At 34.3% G+C, this 27002-nt stretch overlaps 1 protein-coding gene across 1 annotated transcript in view; it reads left to right on the plus strand.

Annotated features, from left to right (window-relative positions):
- ZC2HC1A (zinc finger C2HC-type containing 1A) overlaps nucleotides 1-27002 on the plus strand; it is a gene marked incomplete at its 5' end in the record, with an annotated part of 59687 nt that overhangs the window by 13665 nt on the left and 19020 nt on the right. The window contains 6 exons of the mRNA XM_082858432.1: nucleotides 3328-3401; nucleotides 5736-5852; nucleotides 9433-9574; nucleotides 11903-12051; nucleotides 23540-23639; nucleotides 24268-24367. Coding sequence (XP_082714558.1) covers nucleotides 3328-3401; nucleotides 5736-5852; nucleotides 9433-9574; nucleotides 11903-12051; nucleotides 23540-23639; nucleotides 24268-24367 — 682 coding nt within the window. The remainder of the gene's footprint in view (nucleotides 1-3327; nucleotides 3402-5735; nucleotides 5853-9432; nucleotides 9575-11902; nucleotides 12052-23539; nucleotides 23640-24267; nucleotides 24368-27002) is intronic.

Raw genomic sequence — 27002 nt, forward strand, 5'->3', positions numbered from 1 at the left:
TTTGACATCATAGTCTACATCTTTTGGGTATTTCTTAACTACTTATTTTGTGTATAGAAGATTTTACTAGTTTTGTCTTTTAACCTTTCTACTAGCTTTATAAGTGGTTGGTCTACTACCTTTACAGTGTATTTGCTTTTACCAATGAGATTTTTCCTTTGGTAACTTTCATATTTCTAGTTGTGGCTTTTTCTTTTTCACTTAGAGAAGTGCCTTTTCATTTCTTGTAAAGCTGGTTTTGTGGTACTGAACTTTTTTAGCTTTTAATATTTAAAATTTATTTATTTAATTTTATTTTTGGCTGTGTTGGGTCTTGCTGCACGCGGGCTTTTCTCTAGTCACTGTAAGCAGGGGCTACTCTTATTTGTGGTGCGTAGGCTTCTCATTGCAGTGCCTTCTCTTGTTGTGGAGCATGGGCTCTAGGTGCGCGGGCTTCAGTAGTTGTGGCTTGCGGGCTCTAGAGCACAGACTAAGCAGTTGTGGCACACGGGCTTAGTTGCTCCGTGGCATGTGGGATCTTACTGGCCGAGGGCTCAAACCCATGTCCCCTGCATTGGCAGGTGGATTCTTAACCATTGTGCCACCAGGGAAACCCCTTTTTAGCTTTTGCTTGTCTGCAAGACTCTTTATCTTATCTTTCTGAATGATAGCTTTGCTGGGTAGAGCATTCTTGGTTGTAGGTTTCTTCCTTTCATCACTTTAAATGTATCATGATATTCCCTTCTGGTCTGCAGGGTTTCTACTGAAAAGTCAGCTAATAGACTTATGGAAGTTCCCTTGTATGTAACTAGTTGCTTTTCCCTTGCTGCTTTTAATACTCTGTCTTTAATTTTAGCCATTTTAATTATGATGTTTTTTGGTGTGGTTGGTTTTGGGTAGATCCTGTTTGTAACTGTCTGTGCTTCCTGGACTTGTATATCTGTTTCCTTTACTAGGTTAGGGAAGTTTTCAGCCATTATGTCTTCAAATATGTTTTCTGCCTCCCCTTTTCCTTTTGGAACCCCTATAATGCAAATGTTAGCATGCTTAGTGTTGTCTCAAAGGTCCCTTGAACTGTCCTCATTTTTTTTTTTTTTCAGTACGCGGGCCTCTCACTGCTGTGGCTTCTCCCGTTGCGGAGCACAGGCTCCGGACGCGCAGGCTCAGCGGCCATGGCTCACGGGCCCAGCCGCTCCGCGGCATGTGGGATCTTCCCAGACTGGGGCACAAATCCGTGTCCCCTAAATCGGCAGGTGGACTCTCAACCACTGTGCCACCAGGGAAGCCCTGTCCTCATTTTTTAAAATCTTTTTTTTTCTCTTCAGCTTGAGTGATTTCTACTACTGTTTTCCAGCTTGCTGATCCATTCCTCCATATCATCTAATCTACTGTTGATTCCTTCTAGTATGTTTTTATTTCACTTATTGTTGTCTTCAGCTCTGTTTTGTTCTTCTTTATATTTTACAACTCTTTGTTAGCTTCTTACTGTGTTTTTCCATTCTTCTCTGAAGTTCTTTGAACATTTTTATGATCATTACCTTGAACTCTTTATTGGGTAAGTTCCTTAGTTCCACTTCAATTCTGGTGTTTTATCTTATTCCTTTGTTTGGAACAAATTCTTCTGTCACCTCATTTGCCTAACTTGCTGTTTTTATTTCTGTGTATTTGGTAGGTTGGTTACATTTCTTGATCTTGTTGAAGTGGTCTTTTATAGGAGAGGTCCTGTGCCTCTCAGCAGCTCACTTCCCTTAGGTCACCAGAGCTTTATGTTCCAGGAATGTCCCCTATGTGGGTTTCATGGGCCGTTCTTTTGTGGTGGGCTGATTTCTATTGGTGGTGTAGTAGGCATGGATGGCCCCTGGTCTGACTGATTGGCAGGCTCTGCCTTTGTGGATGCTGACAGCCGCTGGTAGGTAGGGCCAGGTCACAACGTGGCTGATTGTGAAGGCTTAGGGGTCCCTAGGCTAGTGCTGGTCCATTGGTGGGCAGAGCTGGACCCTGGTGTGGCTGGCTGAAGGTGTCTTACAGATGGTCTGCATGCTGATTGGCAGCACTGGGGCCAAGGGAGTCCAGTGATTGGTGCCTGACCATTGGTGGGCGAGGCCAGGTTCTGGAGTTAGTGCCAGCCCTCTGGTGGGTGGAGCTGGGTCCTGGGTTCTCTGGTGGCAGGGCTGGGTCCCTGGGTGACTGGGGGAACCAAGATGCCTATGGTCATTGCCAGCCTGCTGTTGGGTGAAGCTGTGCCCCCACAGTTAGCTGCTTGCCCTGTGGGTCCCAAGGACTGTTGCAGACTGGCTGGTGGGTAGGGCTGGGTCCTTGCACTACGAAGCTAGAAGGAGAACTCCCTAATGTTTCTTGCCAGCACGAGCACTCCTCATGGTAGAATGAGCTCCAGAAAATGGCTGTCATCAGTGTCTGTGTCCCCAGGGTGAGTCCCACATGCCTCCTCCTCTCTGGGAGGCTCTCTAAGATCAGCATGTGTGTCTGACCCCAGGCCAGTTTAAAATGACTGCTTCTGCCCTGGGTCTTGGAGCATGTAAATTTTCTGTGTGCCCTCTAACAGTGGAGTCTTTATTTCCCACAGCCCTCTGGGTCTCCCGAAAGTAAGCCCCCTGGGTCTCATCTTCTCATTGCAGGACCCCCCGGGTTGGGGAGTACAAAGTGAGGCTTGGACCCCTTGCTCCTTGGGGAAAACCTCTGCAATTGTGATTATCCTCGTGTTTGTGGGTAGCCTACCTGTGGGTGTGGGTCTTGACTGTACCATGTCTCTGCCTCTCTTACTTGTCTCATTGTGGATCCTTCTTTTTATCTTTAGTTGTGGAAGATCTTTTCTGCTAGTCTTTAGGTTGTTCTCATCATGATAGTTGCTCTGTAAAATAGTTGTAACTTTGTTGTGCCCATGGAAGGAGGTGAGCTCAGGGTTTTCCTACTCATCTTCTCCATTCCACTAGCCACCAATGTTATTCTTTAATGCTTTGAAGATAAATAATGTATTTAACCTTCAGATAAATTTGGTTTTTAAACTTCAGTAATTTACAAAGAGACAGCCTATAAATTAAGAGACTGACAAATTGATTTGGTTAAAATAGAAGAAAACCAGATATTTCCAACATTATCAGTTTGGTTCTCCTTAAAGTATGAATTCTGTATTTGGCATTTGCCTTTTTGACCACTGATAACTTTAAGTCTTCTGCCCATTTTAATTGATGATGTTACTTATTTCAAAATGACATGACATTTTTCGCACGAACTGACAACTTACATATGAAACTAAGTGAAGAAATTAAAATTTGGAAGTTTCACAATTTGAGCCACTGAGTATATTGACTACATTCTTTTCGATTTTAGAAAATGGAAGTGTCCAAGTTGGAGAATTGTTACCTTGCAGGATTTGTGGAAGAACATTCTTTCCAGTGGCATTAGTGAGTACCTTTTTTTTTGGAGTTTGGTAGATCTTTAATTGTTTAATAGTTCAGGAGAATGGAAAGAACCTTTGGAATAATTTAAAGAGATACTGGCTAGTATTCATTGCTCAGGAGTATCAGTTCCATCTTTTTTTTTTTTTTTTTTTTTTTGCTATACGCGGGCCTTTCACTGCCGTGGCCCCTCGCGCTGCGGAGCACAGGCTCCGGATGCACAGACCCAGCGGCCATGGCTCACTGGCCCAGCTGCTCCACGGCACGCAGGACCCTCCCGGACTGGGGCACGAACCCACGTCCCCCCGCATCGGCAGGCGGACTCCCAACCACTGCGCCACCAGGGAAGCCCTCAGTTCCATCTTTGTCATTCTTCCAGAGTGCTCTCTTTCCTTCAGAGTTTGATTGGTCTTCAGAACTCCTCTCTGTTAAACTATTAAAGTGTTTTCTCCCTTTGTGGGACTATTAACAAAAATAAAACCAAAATAAACTCTTAGAAATACTGTTAGACATAATGTATTTAAAGAAGCAGAAGGCTATGATGTCTGGGATTTTCTTTAAACTTTAGGAAAAAGTGCTGGGGCTGGGATAGATGAAACAAGATTGCTAAAATGTTGTAATTGTTGAGGCAGGGATGAGTAAATGGAGCTAATTACACTTTTCTGTCAATTCTTATGTATGTTTGAAATATTCCAAAGGAAAAAATATTTTCGTTAAAAGTGCACCTAAAATATATTATGCATTCTTTAGATGCTTAGTATATACAAATAGAAGCACAGTTAACTGATTTTAATATAAAATCTCTAGCTAAGTAGAGAATAAGAAAGTCAATATGCCTTATTTAACTTCAAATATAAATATGTATTTATTAATATTTTGATGTGGAATAAAGATTTTTCTTTGAGCATGGGTCTGCTGATTAGAGTTTTGCTACATTTTATTTTGCATCCTCTCATTGTTTCCAGTTTTTCTTTAAAGCAGTGAGGAATTAATGACCCAAAATGTCCACCTGACTGCAGACTCCTCTTAAATATTAACAGCTTTCTTTCTTAAACCTTTCTTGCCCACGCTTAATTCATCCATTTTTTTGTTATTAATTAGCTATTTTTCAAACCATTTTCAAAGCATTAAGCTGAGTTTTCACTGGGAAAATTATGCCTTTTTTTGGTCCTCATTTATGTATTTATTTAATATTTAATTAAATGATATAATCACGATAACAACTACAATTTGTATACATCAGTTTTGGGAACAGGCACTACGTACTTTTGACATATACAGCTCAATGTGAGAACAGACATTCTCTAGAAAGTCGCCCATTAGCTATCCTTTTCTTTTTTTAATATTTAAGAGATTTTATTCTAATAGTTACTGTGTTTGTCAGAATGATATCCAAAAACAAGTATGTGAAACAGTTGTGTATTGAAAATATTAGAGGCTCCATAACATTGAATCAGCCAGTTCTGAGGTTCCTATTTTCCCAGATAAAGTTTAGCAGTTCTGACTTGTTCATTGTTTATCAAAATACAAAATAAGAAAAGGGCATTTAGCATCCTCTGTGTTATTAGTCAACATGTTTTATTTAGGGGAAGGAGAATTATTATTTATCCAGTAGGTTAATTTGAGGTCAGTTAAGAGAGCTTCCATTATAATGTCTTTAAAATGAATATATGAATGACTGAATGAGCTGGCAGCCATATTAAAACAGCAACAGCAACAACAAACCCCCATCCCCCCCACCCAAAAACTGTAGGAGTGGGACACTAGGTAGCACAAGAAAAATCCTTGGTAAAAAAAAGGTGGAAAATTTGAGTTCCAGAGAGGGGCAAGGGATGATAGTGGAGTAAGGACACAAACCTGACCACCTTGTCCTATATTCTGTGTTAACAAACTACTATTTCGTTAACTTGAGTAATCCCAACTATTATTATTATGTTAGCTTTTGTAATCCTAATGCTAATGTGTTTTGCATTTACATTCCTTTTTCTGGTATCTATTTTCAAGTATTTAGTAATAAAGGTAACTTTTTTCCCACTTCAATAGCTTTGACTTGCTTACATTAGTTTCCTTATTCTTAGCAGTGTAAAAACCAGGAGACTATTAAATAACTAAAAAAAAATTTGGGAGAGTATTTATCAATACTTTCTTGTTGTGAGAAAGATAACTTGTAACATGCGTTGCATATATTTTTTTAACAATTTTAGCTAAAACATTTCTTATTTATGGATTATTATTTATTTCATCTTTCAGGTTTTTAAACTGGTCTCAAATGACAATTTAAAGTTTTATAGTCTTTTTGTAGAAAAGAAAATGACATGTTGTATTTCCTCATCTTGACAGAAAAAACATGGACCTATTTGCCAGAAAACTGCCACTAAAAAACGGAAGACGTTTGATTCAAGCAGACAAAGAGCTGAAGGAACTGATATTCCAACAGTAAAACCTCTTAAACCTAGGGTAATTACATGACCTTGTGAACAGTATGAACCTTGCTGCTATGTGTAATGAAAAAATTATAATAATCTATTATACTAAGATTGAAGAATAAGCAGAATTCTGTGTCATGTTCTCAGTTTAGAAGTGATCAGAAACTTGTTTATTTTGAATTTCGACAAAAGGGAGGCCAAAGTACTGTCCGACTATTACAGGGAGGTTTTTGTAGCATTGGAGAGCCAATTGCTTAGCTATAGGCTGGAAATAACTGAGAAGTCCTCATACATTCATTGTGAGTCGTTAATTACTTCAGCTATAATTAGGTTTATGTCTCAGTATGTTACACTATTACCAGTAGTGTAATCCCTGTACTTTACAAAAGGAAAGCTATTAGTTACAAACATCTTAGTATAATAAATACTATCTTGACTGATTGATTTGTCAGCATTTATCATCTTGTTACGCTTTCTGGGGAAAAGTTTTATACGTTGCTCAATTGTTCATATATGATCATTGTCAGCTTATTTTCTTCTTTGTAACTAAAAGCAATGAATCTCCTATGCTAATCTCTCCTTAATACCACCTTTCATGATATGTTATTTGCTAAGAATAAATCACATAAATGCTTTGTCCGACATAGTTTTAAAGAGTTATTTCAGTGTAATAGTCAAAATTTGAGTACCTGACTTAAATAGGTTTTTGAAACAAACTACTTTCAGTGGTAATAAATTTTCCCAGTGTTACAGGAAAACATTTCCCTATGGGGCAATTAATCTTACTAATAAAATCCTTTGATAACAGAAAAGTCAGTTCATCTTTGTTTTTCAGTTTATGAATATTTAAGGGAAGGGTGGAGAAGCTTGAATAAGGTACATAAATTATTATTTAAAGTTTCTCTTGGTAACCTGCCAGATGTATGATTGTATTAGCTTTAATTAGCTTAGATAAATTAATTAAATCTTGGTCTAGCATAGTGGGTTTGAAAGCTGGCTCAAGATTCAGACCGCCTGGATTTAACCCTGGCTCTGCTACTTTGTTGTGTTGGGTGAGTTCACACACAGAGGCCTTATTTGTATCTGTATCTGGTACATCAGAGAAGAGAACTGTTTTGTATAGCCTAGAAAGCTACCCTGGGCTGCTCTTTTCTCCCAGAAACTCTTGTAAATAGCTGTACCAGGAAAACCTAACTCATTCAATGATGGGTAATAAAAAACATTAGCTAAGCATTAATATAATAATATATATAATAATACTTTGAGAAGAAAAGGTAGATGAGAGCAGCAGAAATTAGTAATATTCACTGTGGAGCAGATGAATGTTGTGATCAGAAATCTCACTATAAAGTAAGAAACTAAAGAATCAGTCATCTCAAACATCTAAATCTGCTTTTATTTAGTTAAGATTTTTGCATCTATATTCATGAGAAAAGTGGCCTGTGATTTTTCTTTTCATCAGTTTTGTTGCTGTCATAGGACTAGTTGGAAGGTTGTTCTCTTTTCTGTTTTTGAAAGAGTTTTTAAAAGATTGGTGCTGTTTCTTCCTTAAATGTCTGCAAGTATTCAACAGTAAAGGCATCTGGGCCAGGAGTTTTCTTTGTGGGTCTTTTAAATAATAGATTCATTAAAAATAAATATAAGACTATTATAATTTTTCTGTTTCTGGTATCTGTTTTGTGGTGTTTGTCAAGGATATTATCCATTTCATCTTAAATGTCCCATGTATTACCATAAAGTTTTTTTATAATATCTTCTTTTCTTTCTCATGTTTGTAAGAACTGTTTTCCATTCCTTGGTAATTTTTGTTTTCTCTTTTTTTCTAGATTAGTCTTGCCTTATAAGTGTTTTTAAAGAACAGTCTTTTGACTTTGTTGGCTCAACATAATATTCTTGATTTGAAAAACAAAGACATAATAGGAATAATCAGATATTTCAGTATTATAACAAAATAAATTTCTTTGTAGCACACAAGCCAGCAGTATGTTTAATGGAAAGATACTTAGAGGTAGTTCCATTAAAGTCAGGAACAAGATTAAGCTCCAACCAATACAGTAAGTGCTAGTCAGTAGAGTTAAATAATAACAAGAAATTAGTTGCATAGGAATTGGAAAAGAGGGGGTAAAACTATCATTATTAGGTGATGATATACCTGGAAAACCCAAGAGATCAACTGAAAAATTACTACAAACAATAAGAGAAATCAGTGAAGTAATGAGATGTAATGTTAATATACAGAAATTATCAGGTTTCATACTTCAACAAACAACTCCTTGAAATATAAAAATGATTAAAAGACACTTATAAAAGAACAACACAAAATATAAAATATTTAGGAATAAACCTTATAATAATGAAGGTGCAAGACTTCCGCAAAGACTACTTTAAAAAACCACTGAAAGACACAAACGAACACTTCTTCAAATGGAAATATATCTCATTCTTGGATAGGTAGACTTAGCAAAATAGAGTCCTTAAGTTCCTTAAGTTGTTTATGAATGTAATGTTTAATTTTTCTGGTTAAAATTTAGTTTAAAAAAATAGACAAGCTGAATCTAAAGTTCATATGGAAAAATACACATATAAGAATAACCAGAAAAGATTGAAAGAAAAGCAGAATAAAGTAGGTTTACCTTAGTGGATATTAAAATATTATTATAAAATCTCAATATTTAAAACATGGGTACTGACACACATAGTCAGAACAGTACAACAGAGAATTCAGAAATAGACCCAAATGCCAAAGAGAATATGAGAAAGGTGTTCTCTCAATTCACTGGGGAGAAAAGTTAATAAAGGATGGTGAGATAACCACATAGCCATGTTAAAATAACAGAAAATAGAGTCCATATGTCATAAATCAGGATAAATTCCAAATGAATAACAATTTAAGAATGGTTCTAGGTAGAAACATGGAAAAAATTTATTTTACCTTGTTGTGAGGTTGGGCCTTGCTAACTGAATGCAAATCTGGAGACTATAAAAGGAAAAGTAAGTTAAACTACATTTAAAAATAATTCTGCATATCGGAAGACCCTTAAACAAGGTTAAAAGAGATGTATTGTGGGGGAGGGGTGGGGCTGGTCTCCTATAAAGAATTACTAGAAATTGTTAAAAAAAAAAAAAAGGCCAATAACCCAATACATACGTTGACCAGGCTTATAAACAGTTCACAGAAAAGACAATACAAGTGATTCTTTATGATATGAAAAGATGTTCGCTCTCATTATAGGAAAAAAAGCAGTTAAAACCACAGAGAACTATTTTTCACCTCTCTAATCAGTTAAAAAACCAGAAGTTTAGTATCATACTATGTTGGAGAAACTATGGGAAAATAAGGAAATACACTCTTAGTGGTGGCTTAAGTGTTTGTAACACCTACAGGAGGCAATTTAGCAGTGTCTGTCACAATTAAAATTGTATTTTAAAAATTGCATATAATTTAGTTGCCTAAAGTTTCTTTTCAAAATTATAAATTTGGGAGGGAGATCATTTAAGGACTCCTGATGAGGGAACATTTAAAATAATATGGTGTTTTCTTGAGTTTTATTTTAATTTATTAAAAATTGTTTTGAAACTGTTTTTTGTTTGTTTTTTTAATTTGTTTGCAGCCCGAACCACCAAAGAAGCCATCTAATTGGAGGAGGAAGCATGAAGAGTTCATAGCCACCATAAGAGCAGCTAAAGGCCTTGGTCAGGCCCTTAAAGAGGGTGGCAAACTTCCTCCCCCTCCTCCACCTTCTTATGATCCTGGTATATGTCATATTGTTGACAGAAATTGTTCATGTGGGAAAGAAATATCGATAGTATTGATAGATTTCTTATAAATTTTAAGATATTAAACTTAACTTATAATAATTGAACCTAATGAAGCATGATCTTTAAAAGTTTTCCTACAAAATAATGGTGACAATCCAGGTATTTAGGCTTATAAAGACACATCAGTGTTGGACATAGAAATGCATTATCTTTTTATCTCAATACTTTATAAAGCATTTAATATCATTTAAAAATTATGGTAGTAACTATTAAATGTTAATATTCCAGGAAATTTTTTTTTTTTTTTCCGATACGCGGGCCTCTCACTGTTGTGGCCTCTCCCGTTGTGGAGCACAGGCTCTGGACGCGCAGGCTCAGCGGCCATGGCTCACGGGCCCAGGTGCTCCGTGGCATGTGGGATCTTCCCAGGCCGGGGCACGAACCCGTGTCCCCTGCATAGGCAGGTGGACTCTCAACCACTGCGCCACCAGGGAAGCCCCTTCAGGAAATATTTTAATCATGCATAATGTCTATTGAAATGTAGTCATTCAGTAAGATTCAAATAATTATGTTGCCTGGTTCTTTGGTATCTTCTAATCTGGGAAGGGAAAAAAAAATCATAATTTTGCTTCTAAAAATGTATTATTCTAGTGGGGTAACCACCATACAGATGGATATACCTAGATTATGCCCTAAATTCATGTATTTTTATATTTTCTTCATTGGGTGGGTAAAAGTTTCTTGTTTCTTGTTCCCAAAAGCAAGGCAAGATGCTGGCAACCACATATGAGATAATTGAGATGATGAAAGATTTAAAATAGCACCGTTGACATTTTGACAGTGGTTAATGGAGTAGCCTCAAGAGGTAGTTATTTTAATATAACAAGTTAGCTGCATTAAAATTGTGTTAGTATTCTAAGTTGGGATTAATTTCTTAGTAAAGAGAAAGTTAGATATGATCTTTATAAGGAGGGGTTGATACACAATTTCTATAAAGGACCAATAGTTAATATCTTAGGTTATGCAGTCCATAAGGTCTCTGTTTCAACTCCTCAACTCTGCCACTGTTGCAAGAAATCAGCCACAGAAAATATGTAAATGAATGAATGTGGCAGTGTTCCAGAAACATGCACCAGGCAGGCTGGATTTGGCCCATGGGCCCTTGTTTGCCAACTCCTGTTTGAGTCTTAGTAATTAACTTTAATGCTATGAGTATTTCTGGAATGTTCCATTTGGGTTTGCATCTCTTCTATTTCTACCTTAATTTTCCCCATGAAGCTGAATTCTCTCTGTTTTAGAGGTATTTGTATATTGCATCTTATTCAACACAGTTATATTTCTCATGTTTATGTTAAGTCAGAGCGGGGGGCAGGGGGCAGTTCTTCAGGATAATTTGGACTTCAGAAATTTTTTGATCTCTTAGTCCTGACAGAACAACTTCTTTGTTATTAGAGATTTTAGACCTATTTCACTAGTTAGCAGGACAAATTTCTGAGATTCAGATGAGTGTAAATTCTAAAGGGCAAAAAACTCCATCTCAAAAAGTAAACCTATTGAAATAAATTGAAGATTTTTTTTGACACTGCTAAGTTGTTATATTTATTTCTTCTCTGTATCTTATAGAGTTGAAATCTTTCACAGTGCTATAAAATTTGGTTCTTTCTGGAATAACTTTAAGATTTATTTTGTGAGAAGTTTTGTTTGTACTATATATTGCATTTGGGGAGAATAATCTGCAACATTTGCTGTTTCTTAAATTTGAATTAATTATGTTAGGAGATATATTTTTATTATTCCATCTGTTGGGATCTCTAAGAGAAAATAAAACTGTATAAAGTCTATTAAATTATTTCTTGACAGCTTTCCTCTAATTGAAATTAAAGATTTTAACAGATGAGCCCAAATTTAAAATTTTTATTTTATGTAAATTTTTATTTAATGTAATGTGTTATTAACTACTTAACCTAGTCTACCTTATGAAAATATATATTTGTGATGAAAACATATGGTAATATAGAAGCAAAAAATAATTAACATTTTTCCTTTACTTATTCATTTTTATGTAGGGACGATTTATCTTTTTTTTCCCCTCAAATTTGATTCTAAGCTGGGAGAAAATTGCAGTTTATCGTATACTAGCATACTTTTTTTCTTAAATGTCTTTACTAAGTTTAGATAAGTCAGGTTGGGTGGTTATAAGAAAGTGAGAGTTTTTGCTTAGCAGTTGTTATTTATGTTATATGTCTTGAGTTACTAACTTATAACTCTTTATGTCCCATTTCAAGTATTATGTTACTAGTCTGTTTCTTTTTTCTGTTTTAGATTATATTCAGTGTCCATATTGCCAGAGGAGATTTAATGAAAATGCAGCTGATAGACATATAAATTTCTGTAAAGAACAGGCAGCACGTATTAGTAATAAAGGCAAATTTTCTACCGATACCAAAGGAAAATCGACTTCTCGGACACAGGTAATCATTGTGGTCATTTCTACAAATAAATGAGAAAATGACTTTAAGTTCACAGTTTTGTGTTTATTCTTTATAGCACATTTAACTACAGTTTCTCACCTGCTAAAATTTATATATTACTGTTCAGGGATTTAGTAAGAAATTTGAATGGCTAGTTGAGAACAAAATTTGAAGTGGACTTGAGTTAGTAAAGACTTAAAAATATACAGATTTAAAGAGGTATTAGGAAAAAAGGGAGAAAATTAGTTTAAAATAGATGCAGCAGATTCAGAGGAAACTAGAGGGGTTAGATGAATGAGAAAATTGCAATAAAAATCCACATTTGAAAATCATGTAAGTTGTGAATGTTTCCATGTTATATATGAGTAACACATTTGAGGAAATGAAAACATGGGGTTACATCCAGACTGCTACTTTTGAACTTTTAGACAAATGACATTAATGTATGTAAGCCTTCATTTCTTCATCTGTGAAGTGGTAATCTACATAACTATAGTGAGAAGCAAATGAAATGATGTATGTGAAAGCACTTAGAGAACCATAAACCATATAAGGATTTTGTTATATTAAATTTATTTTTACACTACTGTTGTTTTTCTTTAAGCATATTGTCACATAAAAACTTTGACAATATCATACTTTTAAGCAAATTTTATTTTTCACAAAGCTTTCATTTGTAAACTTGTTTTTAGTACTGTAAACTTAGCAAACAGTGAATAATCAAATCTATTTTTTTCTTACTTATGAATAAAATATTGGATTAAAAGACCACATTGCAATTGAGACCTCCTTGAGAGAATCCTCCTATTGAATTTTTGTTAATATTATTGGAAATGGAGCATATCCTTATTACCATCATCATTGTGGGGAAAGAATAGCGAAGAAAACTCATTTAGAAGAATTTCCAAAACAGATGGAAAACAATGTATATCTTTTGAACAGTTAAGAACATCAATAGGATTTTGTTTTGTTTTAAGAATAAAATAGTAGAGCAAAGGAAATACAATAGAATGTGTGCATTCCAACAGCTTGGTGCCAAATGATTTGTAAATGTAAAATCCAAGTAGTTTTTAAGTTCCCACCTTAAATTTTATCAGTTCTGATACCATGCCTAGTCATATATATTTATTTCAGTCTGACCCCATATTTTCTCATCTGTATTTATTCAAGAAGTTTTTGAGTACTCTCTTTGAACCAGACACTGTACCCGGTACTGGATCTACATTAGTAAACTAAGTAGAGTACTTTTCCTAAACACGCTTAAATGCTTCCTTGTCATATTTAGCAGCTGTAATCTGGCCTGATTACAGCCCACTTTTTGACCCTGCTCTAATCAAAATAATGATACAAACACAGTGAAGATCAGGTTTTTATAGGTAAAAACAACAAGTTCTACCGTTCAGTTAAGCTGTCATAATCCTTCACTAGGAATTTTATCAAATTTAGGCATGGTTGTATTAAAGTAGACCCATGAAGACATAGGAACCAAAAATACCATCTAATGTATGCTAAATTACATGTCTTGTTATTTTAAAAGAACAAATTATTTTGAAATAACTCATGCATAATTTAGATCCTGCAGTAGTCTTTCATCAGATTAGGCTAGGCTGAGTTACCTTATGAGTTTAAAGCAATACGATAAGTATTTTATGATTTAGGAATTTTCCTAATCATATTCTGATAGGAAATCATATTCTGACTTCCAAATCAGTATTCTGATTGATTCTTACCCTACTTATTCTAAAGTAATGAAGTTTTAAGTCTGGAAAGATGATATGCAATTTTTAATAAATATTTTTCTGATTATTAAAAGGATTCCTATTCTTTATGGAAAATTTGAGAAATATATATATTTTAAAAGTTATCAACATAGTTAACATTTTAAATATCTCTAAGCTCTTATTTTTTACAACACTTTTATTCAGATTTTTTCTTACAATTTTCCCGTTATTTTTTTGTAAATAATACACATAGAAAACAAAGCATAAAACATAAATACATACATAACCACAAGAAAGTTGAGAAATACAATATTGTTAGTCTTACAAAAGCCTCCACTAGTGTTTCACTCCCAGAATGTAATGTTCTCTCACTCCTAGCCCCCAACACCCATGAAGTAGTCACTATTTTGACTTTACATATAATCAATTTTTCCCTTTTTATATAGTCCCCAGACCACATTAATATTTTTTACTATAGCTTTATGATTTTTTTTTAATTGAAGTATAGTGGGTTTACAATATTATATTAGTTTCAGGTATATAGCATAGTGATTCAGTATTTTTACAGATTATACTTCATTTAAATTTATTACATAATAATGGCTATATTTCCCTTGCTGTACAATACATCCTTGTTGCTTATTTATTTTATACATAGTAGTTTGTATCTCTTAATCCCTTATGCCTATTTTGCCCCTCCCACCTTCTATCACTCCACTGGTAACCACTAGTTTGTTCTCTGTATGTGTGAGTCTGTTTTTTTGTTATACTCACTAGTGTGTTTTTTTTAGATTCCACATGTAAGTGATATCCTACAGTATTTGTCTTTCTCTGACTTCACTTACTATGATATTCTCTAGGTCCATTTATGTTGCTGCAAGTGGCAATATTTAATTCCTTTTTAATGGATGAGTAATATTTCATTGTGTATATATGTATATACCACATCTTCTTTATCTATTCATCTGTCAGTGGACATTTAGGTTGCTTCCATGTCTTGGCTATTGTAAATAGTGCTTCAGTGAACATTGGGGTGCATGTATCTTTTAGAATTAGTTTTCGTCTTTTCCAGATATATGCCCAGGAGTGGGATTGCAGGATCACATGGTAACTCTATTTTTAGTTTTTTAAGGAACCTCCATACTTTTCTCCATAGTGGCTCTACCAGTTTACATTCCCACCAACAGCGTAGGAGGTTTCCTTTTTCTCCACTCTCTCCAGCATTTATTATTTGTAGACTTTTTGATGATAGCCATTCTGACTGGAGTGAGGTGATACCTCACTGTAGTTTTGGTTTGCATTTCTCTGATAATTAGCAGTGTTGAGCATTTTTTCATGTGTCTGTTGGCCATCTCTGTCTTCTTTGGAAAAATGTCTGTTTAGGTCTCTGCCCTTTTTTTTCGTTTGTTTTTTGTTTTTTGCGGTACATGGGCCTCTCACTGGTGTGGCCTCTCCCGTCGCGGAGCACAGGCTCCAGACGCACAGGCTCAGTGTCCATGGCTCACGGGCCCAGCCGCTCCATGGCATGTGGGATCTTCCCAGACCAGGGCACGAATCCGTGTCCCCTGCATCGGCAGGCGGGCTTTCAACCACTGCGCCACCAGGGAAGCACTCTTCTGCCCATTTTTTAGTTGGGTTGTTTGTTTTCTTCATGTTGAGTTGTATGAGCTGTTTATAAATTTTGGATATTAATCCCTTATCAGTCACATCATTTGCAAATGATTTTCTCCCACTCAGTAGGTAGTCTTTTTGTTTTGTCAGTGGTTTCCCTTGGCGGTGCAAAAGCTCTTAGGTTTAATTAGGTCCCATTCACTTATTTTTTCATTTATTTCCTTTGCCTTAGTAGGCATATCTAAAAAAAATATTGCTATGCCTCATGTCAAAGAGTGTTCTGCCTGTTTTCTAGGAATTTTATGGTTTCTGGTCTTACATTTAGGTCCTTAATCCATTCTGAGTTTATCTTTGTATATGGTTTGAGGAAATGTTATAATCATTCTTTTATATGTAGCCATCCAGTTTTCTCAGCACCACTTAATTAAACAGACTGTCTTTTCTCCCTTGTATGTTCTTTTTTTTTTTTTTTTTTGCGGTACGCAGGCCTCTCACTGCTGTGGCCTCTCCTGCTGCGGAGCAGAGGCTCCGGACGCGCAGGCTCAGGGGCCATGGCTCACGGGCCCAGCCGCTCTGCGGCATGTGGGATCTTCCCAGACTGGGGCAGGAACCCGTGTCCCTGCATCAGCAGGCGGACTCTCAACCACTGCGCCACCAGGGAAGCCCTCATTTTGTGTTCTTATTGGTCATTTGTGTTTTCTGTGAAGTATCTGGAAGGTTTTTCTGGTCCTTTTTTTGGGTTCTCTTATTGAATGAAAGCATGTGTTAAATATTCTCAGTCTTTTCTCAAATGTGTATTAACAATATTTTCTTCCCTTCTGTGTCTTGGCTTTTTTTTTTAAGGATGGCTTTTGAAAAGCAAAAGCTTAAAACTTTGATAAAGTCTAATTTATAAATTATTTCTTTTATGACTTTTTTTTCTTCTTGGTTCTAAGGAATCTTTACCCTTACCAAGCTTGCAAAGATTTTTCTCCTTTATCTTCTAGAAATTTTGTAGTTTTATCTCTTACATTTAGATCTGTGGATTATTTCAAGCTAATATTTGTATGATGTGAAGTAAAGGGCAATTGTTAATTTTTTTCTATATGGATAATCTGTTGTTTCGGCACCATTTGTTGAAAAGACTTCTTTACCCAATGAATTTGCCTAAGCACCTTGTTTGATCGTCAGTTGAATGTATATTTTTAGTTCTATTTCAGGACATACTGTTCTGTTCCATTCATCTGTATGTCCTTTTATCAATACCACACTATTGCCATACTAAATATTATACCATATAAGCCTTAAAATCATGTAGTCTAAATTCTTCAACTTGTTTTTTCTTTTTAAAATTACTTTGGTTATTCTAGGTTGTTTACATTTTATATAAATTTTTTTGTTTTGCTAGTTTCTACAAAAAAAGTCTACTAGTGCTTGATTGAAATTACATTAAATATATAAATCATTTGGGGAAAATTAACATCTTAATATTGAATTGTCCAGTCCATGAATTTGTTATATTTCTTGCTTATTTAGGTGTTCTTTTTTTAATTGAATATAATTGATGTAGAACATTATATTAGTTTCAGGTGTACAACCTAATGACTCAATATTTGTTTATATTACAAAGTGATCACCACAATAAGTCTAGTTAACATCCATCATCATACATGATTACCTAATTTTTTTTCTTACGATGAAAAACAAAATTTATTTCAAGAGTGTTTTCCTTATCTTGTTTGATCTTGACGTTGTTTCTAATCTTGCACCCTACTATTTTGTTAAATTCACTTATTAATTATAATAGCTTATTGTAGATATCATAGGGTTTTTCTATGTACACAATCATGTCATCTGTAAATAAGGACAGTTTTACTACCTCCTCTTCAATCTCTATGCCTTTTTCTCCCTGTAATAATTTATTACACTAGCTAGAATTTTCAGTCCAGTGTTGAGTAAAAGTTGTGAAAGAGAGTTGCTTTCTTCCTGTTCTTAGGTGAAAACCATTCAGTTTTTCACCATTGAGTACGATATTGCTGTGGATTTTTGTTGATGCCCTTTGTCAGGCTGAGAAAGTTCTCTCCTAATTGCTGAGAGTTCTTTTTTAAACCGAGAATGCATTTTGCATTCTGTCAAACGCTCTTTATCTATCGAAATACCATAGTTTTTCCGTTACTCTGTTAATGTGATGAATTGCACTTATTTTCAGATGTTAAACCAACTTTGCATTCTATGAATAAATTCTATTTTGTTATGAATTATTGCTCTTTTTATAAATTATTGGATTTGATATGCTAAAATTTAGAATTATTGCCTCTATGCTTGTGAGAAATATTGGTGTATAGTTCTCTTCGTTTGATGTTTTTAGCTGGTCTTGGTATCAGGGTAATGCTAGCCTCATATGGATTTGCAGTTGTTTCCTCCTCCATTTCCTGAAAGAGTTTGTAAATTCTTTTTTTGTAGACTTTTACAGTAATGGTATTATTCCTATTGTGTATGTTTGCTAATATTCACCAGTGAAGCTATCTAGGTATGGGTTTTTCTTTTTTTCAGAGCTTTTCATCTACATCATTTTCTTGGGTAGATACAAAGCTGTTCAGATTTTCATTTCTTCTTGGTGTCAGTCTGGGCAATTTGTATCTCTTAAATAATTTGTGTAATTGGATTTATTGACCTAAGGTGTTAACTTCTTAACGTAGAAATATGTTGTGATATCCTCTTTTTCATTCCTAATATGGGTATTTTGTATTCTCTTTTTTTCCCTCTGGTTAGTTTTTTTCCCTTGATGATTCTGTTTAGAGATTTATTGATTTCATTATATCTTTTCAGAGAAACAGCTTTTGGTTTTATTGCTCTAGCATTGCTTTAGCTACATCTCAAAAATCTGAATGTGTTTTTTTTTTTTCTTATTCAGTTCAAAACATTTTTAAATTTGTGACTTCTTTTACTCAAAGTCTAGTCAAATATGAGTCATTTACTTCCAGATACAGTCATCCCTTGGTATCTTTGGAGGACTGGTTCCAGGAACCCCACCCCACGCTCCCTGCCCCACCAAGGATAAGTCCCTAATGTAAAATTGCATAGTGTTTGCATATAACCTACATCCTTCCCACATATTTTAATCAGATCATCTCTAGATTACCTATAATATCTAATACAATGTAAATGCTATGTAAATAGTTGTAAATACAGTATAAATGATATGTAAATAGTTGTGTGCATGTGGCAAATTCAAGTTTTGCTTTTTGGAACTTTTTGGAATTTTTTTTGACCTGTGGTTAGTTGAATCCATGGATTCGGAAGCTGTAAATGTGGAACCAGTGGGTATAGAACCCGTGGATACAGAGGACCAACTGTGTTTGGAGCTGTTCTAGATGTTTTGTTGTTGTTGTTTTAATTCTGTTCTGGTCTGAGAATGTACTTGGTAAGATTTTTATCTTATTGGGATTTGTTTAATTGCCTAGCATGTGGTCTCTTAATGAATGTTCTGTGGCATATGAAAAGCAGAGTGTATTCTGCAGTTGTTGGGTATAAAGTTTTATAAATGTCAGTCAGGTAAGGTGGCTGGTAGCTTCATTCAGATCTTCCATGTTCTTTTTATTCCATCAGTTACTAAGAGAAATGTGTTAAAATCTTTATGATTGTGAGCTTTTCTGTCTCATTAATTTTACCAGTTTTTGCTTCAAGTATTTTGAATTTCTCTTATTAAATGTGTTTTACATTTACAAATGTAATATCTTCTGTATTTATTGATTCTTTTATCATATGGAGTGTCCCTTTTTGTCTTTAGTGACATTCCTTGTGTTGAAATTTGTTTCATCGATAACATAGCTGTTTCAGCTTAATTATCCTAATTTTCCTTCTATTCTTTAACTTAAATTTGTAGGTTTGCATCTTCTGTAGACAGCCTATAGTTTTCTTTAATCCATCTGACAACCTCAACCTGTTTGTTGAGGTGTTTTGGCATTTACACTTAATGTAATCATTGATATGTTTGTGTTTAGGTCTGCTATGTTGCTATTTTCTATTTTGTCTTTATTTTTTTTTTTTATTCCTCTGTTACTTCTTCCTTGCCTCTCCTGTTTTAGTAGAAGACATTTTATTTTCTCTATTGGCTTTCTAGCCATAAGTCTCTGTATTTTTTAAAATCGTTACTCTAGGAATAACAAAATGCATCTTTAACTTAACCCTGTCTATTGATATGTTTATATACCTCTCACCAATCTTAGTGCTGTTGTTGTATATATGTAAAACTCTGTAGACATTATAAAGCCATCAACACTCTTGATGCGTATTGTTATAAGTGTTATACTTACTGCTTTAAAATCTGTCTTTTAAAGAAATTAGGAGAAAATAATATGTGAACATATATTTATACGTATATAGGCACACACACTATATATATTTATGCATACGTGTATATACTCTGCATTTTGTATTTACTCACATATTATCATTTCCAGACCTCTTCATTTCTTCTTATAAATCTCTGTTGCCATATTTAGTCATTTTCCTTCAGCCCGAATAAGTTTCTTTAGCCTTCTAATAGTACAGATCTGCTGGCAATGAATTCTCTGTTTTTGGTTATCTGAAAAAATGCATATATTTTACATTCATTTCTCTGTTGAGATTCCCTATATTGTTCATTCACTGTTACCATATTTCCCTTTAATCCTTGTGTATATGTTCCTTTACTTTTTCAACATATTTATAATAACTGTTTTGAAATTCTTAATTACAAAGTCTTACACACCTGTGCCCACTTGAAGTCAGTTTCTGTTGACTTTTTTTGCTGAATATGGGTCATGCTTTCCTGTATTCATTTTCCTTTTCTTGTCTCCCCTTTCCCCTTCCCTTCCACTTCCCTTCTCTTTCTCGTTTCCTGAAATTAAACCCAGAGATACACAGTTTCCAGAAGGACTGCTTTTGGATGATTTCCAATCTCTTAAAATCCTTTTTTTAAATCTATAGGAGGATTATATCTGTATCTATAAGGAGGATTATAGATTATCTATAGGAGGATTATACAGCTGCTTCATTTCTGCACCATTGAATTTGTAATCTGTTATTTTATTTTTAATTTCTTCTTCTAATTTTCTATGTTACTTTCTATAGTTTCCAATTCCCTGTTGATATTTTCAAAGTTGTCTTTTATATCTTTGAATGTAGTAAGCATAATTGTTTTATGTTATGTGCCTGATAATTGTTACATCATGTGACCTTTATAGATATGTTCTTGCTTTCTTTTTTCATTTGTGGTTCCTTATATCATTATGTTTGTAATTATTATCGACCATTTTCTGCTGTTGCCCTTAAAATGTTATTCTCGAGGATTAATCTTGTGAAGTGCCTTTTTCAGAGAAAATTTGTACTTGTTTATTCCAGGTATCTACCAGTCTGGAGGCACATTAAATTAAATTACTGGCTTTAGTTTGCTGTACCGTCTAGTAATGCATAATCATAAAGCAAATCCATGTGATGGCCAGACCCTTTTACAGTCTCACATGGTGTTGGCCTGGCAGTTCTTTTTCCTCTCATCTGACATTCAGTGCTTTTAAAATGATTTTTTATACTTTCCTGAGCATTTAAAATTTTTTAGTTGAAGGGTTGGTACAAATAGTACCTTTTACCATTTTATCAGAAATGAACATCCTCCACGTTCTTTAAGCTTTTTCCAGTTTCAATAGAAAGTCTTCGTAAATATAAATATGTTACTAACACAATTTATTAGATTTGTGATCTGTATAAAAACACATGAAATAATCACCTAACAAATACTTATATGACGAATGAAATATGTATTGAGTATAACTATAAAATCAGAGTTTGTTCTTTTGATCATTAAAGTAATTTTATACAAAATGGTTGCTAGCTAGAGTCATCCTGAAAGCCTACCAGTAGAATTTCAGCTTGATGTTGTAGAATAGACAAAATACAGGTCAGTAAGGAAGGAGTCATATTATCTAGGTCAGGGGAACAGCAAGTTACTGAGAGACAGGTGAATATGTTTTAAACAAGGGGCATTCAGAGTAGTATGAGGATTCAGTAAGGAAACTAACGTGACTAGTTTGGGTTGAAAGTAATAGGAAATATTATAGGAGATAGATAAAGTTGGGCTAGGTTCTGGTCATCTCAGATCTGACCAAAAAATTGAGTAAAATAGTAGGAGGTCTCTACGGAGGGGAAAAACAAAGCACCTTTTGAAAGGAATATTCTGCCTTTTTCTGTTTGTAAGCCATTAATTAATAATAGTAATTCCTAATATGTGAATAAAAATTTCTAGTACCGGTATATAATGCTGCCAGGGCCCTTCCTGCCTAAAATTTGACCTCTCAATGTGTAATATGCTATACCAGTATCTTTTATTAATGCTAATCATTTTGCTCTGTTTTTGGTAATTAGCACAGTATGAGTGGGTCACCAATCCTGTTTCTTAATCCAATTTTATTGACCCTATTTTTAGTAGACATGCCTCTAATATTTTGACAAATCTTTGTTAGGTCTTTTTTTCCATATTGTTAGTTTTAAAATCTTGCCTAATGTCTTCATTGGCATTGGTATTTTAGTAGGAGAGACTGACACTAACCAGAAATACCCCTTAGGTTTTCAAAGAAACAGTATATTTATATGGCTCATCTCCAAAGTCTCCTAGTCATTTGTTCATTTGACAGACAGTTATCGAAGGTTTTCTAGTTGCCAAGTGCTTAAGAAATTGCAGTTTCTGGCATTATACTGCCAAATGTCCATGTTATTTGTCTGTGTGTGTGTGTGTGTGTGTGTGTGTGTGTGTGTGTGTGTGTGTGAGAGAGAGAGAGAGAGAGAGAGCGAGAGAGAGAGAGAGACCATTTTACCAAGATTTGTTTTTGCAAAAGGTCAGATACTGAATTTTGAAGAGAGATAATATTTGAGTTCAAAATTTGTGCTTAGCAGTTTTCATTGGTAGCAAGCACATCTTAAATTTTATACTGATTATAGGTTATAAATGTGATTTGATTTTTGAAAATTAGGTTTAAAAACAGTTTTTCTCATTAAGTCCAAAGCAATCTAAATAATGCATTGGGCTCAAGTACACATACATGCAAGCACAGTAATCACCTTATAGTTGGAGTGTAGGGCTAGAACTAAGGTGGCGTGAGTCTTAATTCCTATTTTGTTTTTAAGTTGGGGTGTAACCCTGGGCAAATTCACTTCTTTATCTTGGAGTGGGTGTTCAATAAGATTCTTTTAAATTCAGTTAACAGAGCAAAGTTTGGCTCAAGTAAGAGACAGTAAAATAAAATTAACGGTGATATCTCTAGAGAAGAGAGAAAAAATGAGAATAAACGAGATAAGCTAAAATACCCTATCTTTCTCAGCCCACATCCCATTCATCTAACATGGTCTGGTGAGGTTAATAAAGCCAGAATTAGCTCTTTCTCTCCACATTGGGGCAATAATCCATTAAGCAGCTATTGTAAAGCTTGTTCAGACTGATAGGTACTCTTATGAATTTTTATCAGTAAGAAATATGACTGGATTATATATATGAAATATAAAACCATACCCAGGAACATGTAAGAATATTGACCTTTAAAGCTACACCACTGAGTGAGCATCATTGGGTGTTTCGAAGTTTTTCTGTTATTATGGTTGGCATTTAAAATCTTAACATTGAGGGCTTCCCTGGTGGCGCAGTAGTTGGGGGTCTGGCTGCTGATGCAGGGGACACGGGATCGTGCCCCAGTCCGGGAAGATCCCACATGCCGCGGAGCGGCTGGGCCCGTGAGCCATGGCCGCTGAGCCTGCGCGTCCGGAGCCTGTGCTCCTCAACGGGAGAGGCCACAGCAGTGAGAGGCCCACGTACTGCAAAAAAAAAAAAAAAAAAATCTTAACATTGAGGAAATTTTTTTTCCATTTCATCCATTTTGTTTTCTTTGAATGAGGAAAAGTTGCTCTTAGTTTATTTTAGCAGTACAACATCTGAGCCAAACTTTTAGTACTCCAGTTTTGAGAAGAAACATATTTTGGGAAACCTCTCTGTGAGGTGATATATTTTAACCTGCACTTTCTAAATTTGGATAATCCAGGAACTAATAAAAAGATTGCTCATTTAAGGTAATGTATGCTTTTGAAATACCGGTTTACAATCCATAATCAAAGAGTGATGATGATCAAATATTTTATTTTCATTATTTTAGTATAAGCCTCCTGCACTTAAAAAGTCCAGTTCTCCTGGAGCCACCTCATCAGGATCTTCACGATTACCACAGCCAAGTGGCACTAGCAAAACTGTTGTAGGTAATGAGATCCATAAAATAACTTGATTTTTTTTTTCTTTTAACAGTGTTGGTACAAAAGGAAATGAATATAGTATTCTGTTCTGGATTATTCAAAATAGATTTATAATTAGGATGAGATGTGGAGGATAAGTAATTATTTTGGTTTAGAAATAAAGTAACTTTCAGTAGCTTCTACTTTAGGTATTTTATAGTCCTTTTTTTTTTTAGCTATATGTCTACCCTCAGTGTTGTAGTGATATATCATCTCTTGAGAAGTCAACCAAGTTCTTCTCTTGATTCTTTGACCACAGTATTTTTCCCCTCATTTCTGCCTATCCCTCTCTGAACTTGACAGTTATCCTTAGTAGACAAATATTTAATGATTTGAAGGAAATACTGATTACTGAAGTGTATCTTTATTTGTATATAAATTGTAAGAAAGAAATACAGAAATTATAAATGAAGGATGTGTATGTTGTTCCTTGGAAATTTTATTTAATTTTTTTTTCTTATTTGATGACTCATTTTGTTATTTTGCCACAAAGATTTATTGCCACTAAAGCACTGTTTTCCTTGTCAGATGCTCTGTTTTATGTGATTTTTGTTTTTCAGACTGTCGTTAAAACTAATACCTTTTTTATTATAAGGTGTTCCTTCAGGTAAAGTGTCTTCAGTTAGCAGCTCTTTGGGAAGCAAACTTCAGACCTTGTCTCCCTCCCATAAAGGGATAGCAGTCCCTCATGTAGGGTAAGTCTACATTGAATTTAATTTATTAGTGATACATATATACATATATATATACACACACGATACTAAGGTTTTATTTTGTTTAGGTAATTGGCTTTTTCATTAATCTTAATTTCTAAGTTTGTCTTTTAACATATTGCTCATCAGGAGCTCACACACTGCTATTGAGAATCTAAATTAGTATAACCAGTTAGGAAGAAAATCTGGTGGCATTTATCAAGAGTCTTAAAAACATTCATATCTTCGATTGAATAATTTTATTTCTGGGAATCTAGTCTAAGGAAATCACTTAAAATATGGTAGGTTTTTATAATCATTATTTTTTAAGCACGTATCAGGCACTGTGCTAGATATTTTATATTATTTTTATTAAAACTACCCGCTGCCATAGGATGAGAGGATCAGAGAAGCAGAGTAATTCGCTCAAAGCTACACAGCTGTTAAGAGTTGGAAGCAGGATACAAATTGGAGTCTCTTTGGCAGTAAACACTGGTCTCTTTTCATGTTTTTTCTGTAAAGTAAAAAAAAAAAAAAAAAATCACCCAAATATCTAGCTTTGTTTGAATAGCAAATTGTGAAAATCTACAAAAGAATATTATACAATCATAAAATATATATAAATTTTAAAAAGATGATCCTGCTATTATAAGAGAAGTATGTGGGATACAAATTCCATGTATACTTTGATAGAAGCTATAAAAATTTAATAATTTTAAAATACTTTTTGTCTTTCTATGGTTTTATATACATGGCTTTTAATAAAGTAGCATAATTAAGCTTTCAACAATTATTTTAATCTGGGAAAATTTGTTGATAACACTAGAGTTTTTAATAGAAGTCTTTCTATTCCAGTAGAAACTCATTTTCCATTTTGATAAACTAGAAAATTAAGAAATTGCCATATGATTATCTTTGGCAATGCGGCCTTATTCTTTATCTTTACACATACTGATAAAGTTGATTTAGGAAACATAGCGTACATTATTTTCAGATCTAGGTTCTCACTTTGGTTTTTATGTAGGAAATATATATGATGGTATCTATCCATAGAGACTAACTGCCTTTTGTTTCCTAATTTGGACTACATAGAAAGTGTAAGACCTAAAAAGAGTTTAATGTAATTATTGTAGAAAAAGAACGAGATCTGATTAGTTAAATGTCTTTCCTCTTTGTTGTGCTTCCAAAAAGAAGAGACAGGCTATCCTTAAGAAAGAGACAGGTTATCAGTAGAACAGGTGGTTGAAAAGTAAAAAGCTCATCTTCCAGTGCTAAAAAAAACTCATCGATTTTTGTTTGTTTGTTTTGCTTCTCTGCTGAGTTGACCCACTAGATATTTAACTGAAGTATAGACATAGCAATATGTTTTAACTTTACAAACAGTAGTTTCATTTAGTTGATTATGAATTAAAGGCTGGTAGTTTTTTAGTACCTTTCCTTTCATACTGGTAATTTTATCAGTTGACACTATTAAGTTGTACTGACACCGTTTTTAAAAGAGGACATGTGAAGCTGGCTGGTAAGATGAAAAGGGTTACTGACTTTGGATTAGAAAGCTAGGCTTCTAGATCCTACTTTGCCCCTAAATACCTATATGACTTTGTGCATATCTCTTTTCTCTGTCTCGCTCTGACAACTTTCTGTGACTGCTTACACCTTGACAGATAATCTAAGAAAATCTGACCAACATTTATTTATCTTTAGGAGAAAATTTTTTACTAACTAGCAAAGGCTTTAGGCACAAGAATTTATAAGTTATGTGCTGCTACAGTGCTATAAAGATTTAAAATTTTTGGTGGTCCCATATTATATTAAACTGTCAAACATAACTGTTTAAATCCCAATTTTATATATGATCCTTATGTGTTAAAGGCGTTGTTTCCAACTACCGGAAGGAGAGTGGTGATGTGTGCTTCTGATCAATATATTACTGTATTAACTGGAACATTACTGTATTACTATATTGAATAGAATCCTTCATGACTATTTAGTGGCACAGCTGGTTATGTTTTTTAGATTATTGAGGTAGTGATTTGTCTCTTGCCCTTCCTAGATTATAAGCTCTGTGATAGCAAAGCCCTGTGTCTGCTTTGCTTACAGATATAACTACAAAATGTAAATAGTATAATGCTTGGCATATAGGCACACAAATTTTTGGTGAATATATGAAAAAAATAGTGAATCAATAAATTCCTCATTTGTCAATTTTTTGACCCATCACAGAATCATGGTCTGGTAGTGGTAAGAAAATTACTAGAGGTTTATATGATAATAATCATTTTTATTGACACAGATAATTCAGGATTGAATAAAGATAGAATTAAGACATCTGACTAGCTGTGATGTTCAAGCAGTTGAGCACCCTTCTGAGATTAGTAAAATGAGTCGTTTTAGTGGCTTGATTATTTAGAGCCTGGTATATATATTCTTTATTGTGGTCAGCTTTAATCATACATATCAGTGGTCTGTAATGTTTAGCATATATTGGAGTCATACCACAGAAAAATTTATCTTTTTACTTGGAAAAATTCTCATGTTTGATAATTCTAGACAACCTGTGGGTTGACTGATTTAAACAGAATTTTTATTTAAGCAAAACATACCCCTGATAGAAAATTTTTTTTCTTAGCTAAAAGAT

This window comes from Leucopleurus acutus (assembly GCF_964270905.1).
Source record: "Leucopleurus acutus genome assembly, chromosome: 17".
In the NCBI taxonomy this organism is placed as follows: domain Eukaryota; kingdom Metazoa; phylum Chordata; class Mammalia; order Artiodactyla; family Delphinidae; genus Leucopleurus; species Leucopleurus acutus.